At 35.6% G+C, this 4,122-nt stretch overlaps 1 protein-coding gene across 1 annotated transcript; it reads left to right on the plus strand.

Annotated features, from left to right (window-relative positions):
- Positions 1-289: 289 nt before the first annotated feature.
- MELLADRAFT_114642 (uncharacterized protein) lies at positions 290-2,548 on the plus strand (the record flags this gene model as incomplete). The annotated part of the gene is made up of 5 exons (XM_007419629.1): positions 290-478; positions 553-1,607; positions 1,675-1,814; positions 1,880-2,191; positions 2,229-2,548. 5 exons carry the CDS (start codon positions 290-292, stop codon positions 2,546-2,548), a joined length of 2,016 nt encoding a protein of 671 aa, XP_007419691.1.
- Positions 2,549-4,122: the final 1,574 nt, after the last annotated feature.

Consider the following 4,122-nt stretch of genomic DNA (forward strand, 5'->3'; position numbering starts at 1 on the left):
TTTCAATCTAACCAACAACAGTCAATCTCATTCTAGTAGTAGTACTCCTACTGATTACTCTTCAACTCTCTTCTCTTCTACTTCTCTTTCTTATCACCATCATCTTCACTTCTCAAACCATTCACCATTCTCTTCTGCTTCTGCTTCTCCTGCTTCTGCTTCAAACTGTACTTTGATCACTACTTCTTTACCATCTTCAACTGATCTCAAACCTAATCTAAAATTAAATCATCAATTCAATTCAAATTCAAATTCAACTTCAAATCAACCTCAACTTCAATCCAACGAAATGATTTATTCTTCTTTACCTCCTTCGACTACTAATCTAAATCAACAACAACTACCTAATTCTTTATTATCCACTCAGTCTTTGGTTCCTTCTGTTCAGTCTAATGTCAACTCTAAGTCTAAATCTAATCGTCCTCTTTCCTTTTTCTCTTCTCTTTCTATCAGACCTAGATCTAGATTACTTTCTAAAGTGGAGTTGATTTCTTACTTTCTCTATATTTGAATTTACCTTTACTGACTTCTTTTGGCTTGCCTTTTCATTAGAATCAATCCAGTCTTACACTTTCTACCCCTTATTCAGTTTCATCGTCACCTCAAACCTCCTCACCCCACATTTCGAACAGTCCATCACTTAGGGGTCCTAGTAGAGTAGTAGCAGTTGTAGGCAACATTCGGTTTGGTATAGGTCGTTTGATTGTAGAGGATCTCGTCCGATCAAAACATATCGTAGTAGCTCTCATCGATCAACACGATGCTAAATTCAGTAAATCACTCGAATCTTTGGCTCTCAGTCCTTCACTCTTTCATGCTTTTTCAATCTCAGCACTCTTTAGTCATGATTTATTACCCACTCAATACAGAACCAATGACTCGCAAAGCAATGTTCAATTAAACCATACTGCAACTTCACCTCCCATCTCGCCCACTTCCTCCAATCGTTTCAAATCATTCAAACCCATTCGAAAACGTCACACGCTTCAAACCACTAGTTCAGAACCTAGTCATATCAATACCTCTGATCAACCTAGTGTCGATCAAGGAGCCGATCGTACTCGTTTATTGGCCATTGCTGAAATCAAAAACGTCTTGCAATCTTATAGAGTAGATACTGTGATTTGTTGTTTTGAACCGATTCCAAGGGAAGATACGCCAAGATCAATCATCAGACGAGAATCTGAAAAACAAGATCAACTTTTACCACCTGAGATTGAAAGATCTCGTATTGAAGCTATGGAATCAATTGTTTTGAAAGCTTGTAAAAGTTCAGGTCATGTAGGACGCTTTGCAGTTTGTGCACATGGTCCTAGATTATCTCCTTTGACTCCAATTCCGTCTCATACTCCATATCATCATCTCAATACCGAAGGATCACCCATCACCTTGACTGAATTCAGATGGGGTTTCTTGATGAATGAATTGGCGGCTGATGAAGCTATCAGAGATGGATTAACAGGTGAAAATGGATTAGGGAATTGGTTAGATGAACCTCCCAAGGATCGATGGATGATTGATTTTGAGAACAAATCAACTCGATTACCTTCTTCGAGTGGCACGGGTCGTGATAAAGGAAAGGAAAAGGTGGAACCTGTTTGTTTTACGTGAGTTTGTTTATTACTCTGATCTTTTGCTCAACTTGATTCTGATGATTTGATTATGGTTTCATAGTTTGGCAGAAGATGTGGCTAGGTTTGTGAGTTTGGCTTGTAGGTTGAAAACTGAGTGGAAATGGGAAACAGGCATGATGGTGGGTGATAAGATTAGAGGTGGATGGGAAGAAGTAGTCAATCTACTTGAAAACGTCTCGCGTGAGTTTGAAATCTTGTCAAATAACACCAAATGAAAAATTAAAGTTGATTTCTTTTTGAAACAGGTACCAAATACAGACGAGAATATTATCAAAAGTTAACGATTGATCAAAGTCCAAATTCATCTAAATCATCAATAGATCAATACTCATCCCATTCTAATCAAAACCAAAATCAAACCATGACGAATTTTGATGATGTACTACGAGGGAAATTATCTAAAGAAGGATTAGATGCCTCATCGGTCAGATTGATTGAATTCTTTAGAGTTTGGTATTCACCTCTACCTAAACCACCTCAAATCTTAATCGATCGATCTGGAGGAAGTCATCGACAATCATTACAAACCGTTCAAAGCAGACGACAAAAGAATCGAAGTTTATTATCACCACCACCACCACCCTTACCGAGTAGTAAATCTAAACAAATCTAGTTCACCTACTCTGAGTCAACATTCTTCATTGGTTTCGAAAAACTCTTCACCTGATTTAAGTTTCACACCGGGTTCGATGATCAGTCAGAATTTCAGTAAACGTAGTTCGAATTCGTTACCTACTACACCTTCTTCTTTGAATCCGATCGAAGCTAGATTACCTGCTTCGGCTCATGAAGTGGTGATTGTTGATCGAAACTCGTATAACTTTGTACCTCATTCTTTTTCGCCTTTTAAGTTTGATGATTCGATTCGTAATCAACCGATCACTAGTTCTCCTTTGGCTCAAAAAGTTTCTTGAACTTGGTTTTTTTTTCATGCTTTCTTTTTTTTTGAACTTTTATGGTTTTGAGTTTCGAGATAGACTTTTTTTTGATCAAGATCTCTTATGTTTCGTTGTGTTGTTTTTTTTCATTTCATTAGTTTATTTTTGATTAACAGAACAGCCTTATCTTACCACTACTGCCACCAAAAAAAAAGACATTATTTTTCTTACACTCTCGTTTAATCGTTTTTTTTTTCTTTTTTTCCATTACTAGTTTTTTTTTAATCCTTAGTGAACCAGTGAATTCCCTGCTTTTTTTTTATCTTATCAATGTTATAGAAGTATTAGAAGACAAGTTATATATATATCATTTTTTTTTATTATATTATATTATTTTAGTTTACACATGTTAGAGAAGAAGAAGAAGAAGAGAAAGATTCTTTTCTTTGAGTAATTTTGATCAAAAAGATTGTTTTTGATGATTGATGATTGATTAAGATTTGTAATCAACTTTTTTCAAAAACCTCTTGAAACCAAAAAAAAATCAAACTTGTTTTTTTTCCATTGTTTTTTTGTTAATCAGTTATTTGTGAAATGTAATCAAAACAGAAAAAAAAACTTTTTTTTATATTTACAGTCATTAGCGGTGTACAAACCTACAACCCAACATGAAAACCCATGAAAAAAACCCATGAAAACCCAACTTCTTCATGGGTTTTTCTGACGGGTTTTTTTCATGGGTTGCCCTGGAAAGGTTTGAACGCCCCAACTCCTAAAACATGTCTTGAAAGTTGAGTCACAGGCCACACGCTGCTCTTGTCATCACTTGAGGCCTTAACTTTACTCCACATCTCTCTTTTTTGCATCCAGCTCAACCACCGCGCTTTTTGTATCGATAAAGGTTTTTCTTGATTTGAATCTCACACTACTTCAAGGAAATTTTAGTTTTGAAAGTTTCATCTCTTTTTGTTTGAAATAAAACGATATCTTGTGCTTTTTTGAAACAAAACGATCTCGTTTGCATTTGACTGAAAACAATATCTTCGCTTTAGAAGTATCATCTCAAAGTCTTAGAAGCCAACTTCAACAGTTTCTTTTTGAGATGAAACGATATGTTTTTTTATTGAAAACGATGTCTTCATTTCAAAAGTCTCATGTCAAAGGTCTGAAAGGCAATTCAGATCAGTTTTTGTTTGAAGTAAAACGATACATTGTGCGATCGTTTGAAATAAAACGATCGCTTTTGAATTCTTCAAATTGCAAAGGTTGAAACAAACCGAAGAGAGGGAAACTTTGAAATCAGCATACATCAGGTATTTAGACAAGCAGCATATGTTTATTTTGTAAGGATTTGTGTTATTGGGTGTGTTGCGTTGACCAAGAAGGGGTGGGGTTGGTTGAGTCTACATATATCGAACACAACTGTTTTTTTCACCAAACGGGTGGTGAGATCTAGACGATTTTGACCCATGTGAAAAAACCCATGAAAAAAACCCATGAAGAAGTTGGGTTTTCATGGGTTTTTTTCATGGGTTTTCATGTTGGGTTGTAGGTTTGTACACCGCTATTCCAGTTTTGCTTGTCCATTCCAATTTTTTATTTTTTATTTT

This window comes from Melampsora larici-populina (assembly GCF_000204055.1).
Source record: "Melampsora larici-populina 98AG31 unplaced genomic scaffold MELLAscaffold_305, whole genome shotgun sequence".
NCBI classification, from domain to species: domain Eukaryota; kingdom Fungi; phylum Basidiomycota; class Pucciniomycetes; order Pucciniales; family Melampsoraceae; genus Melampsora; species Melampsora laricis-populina.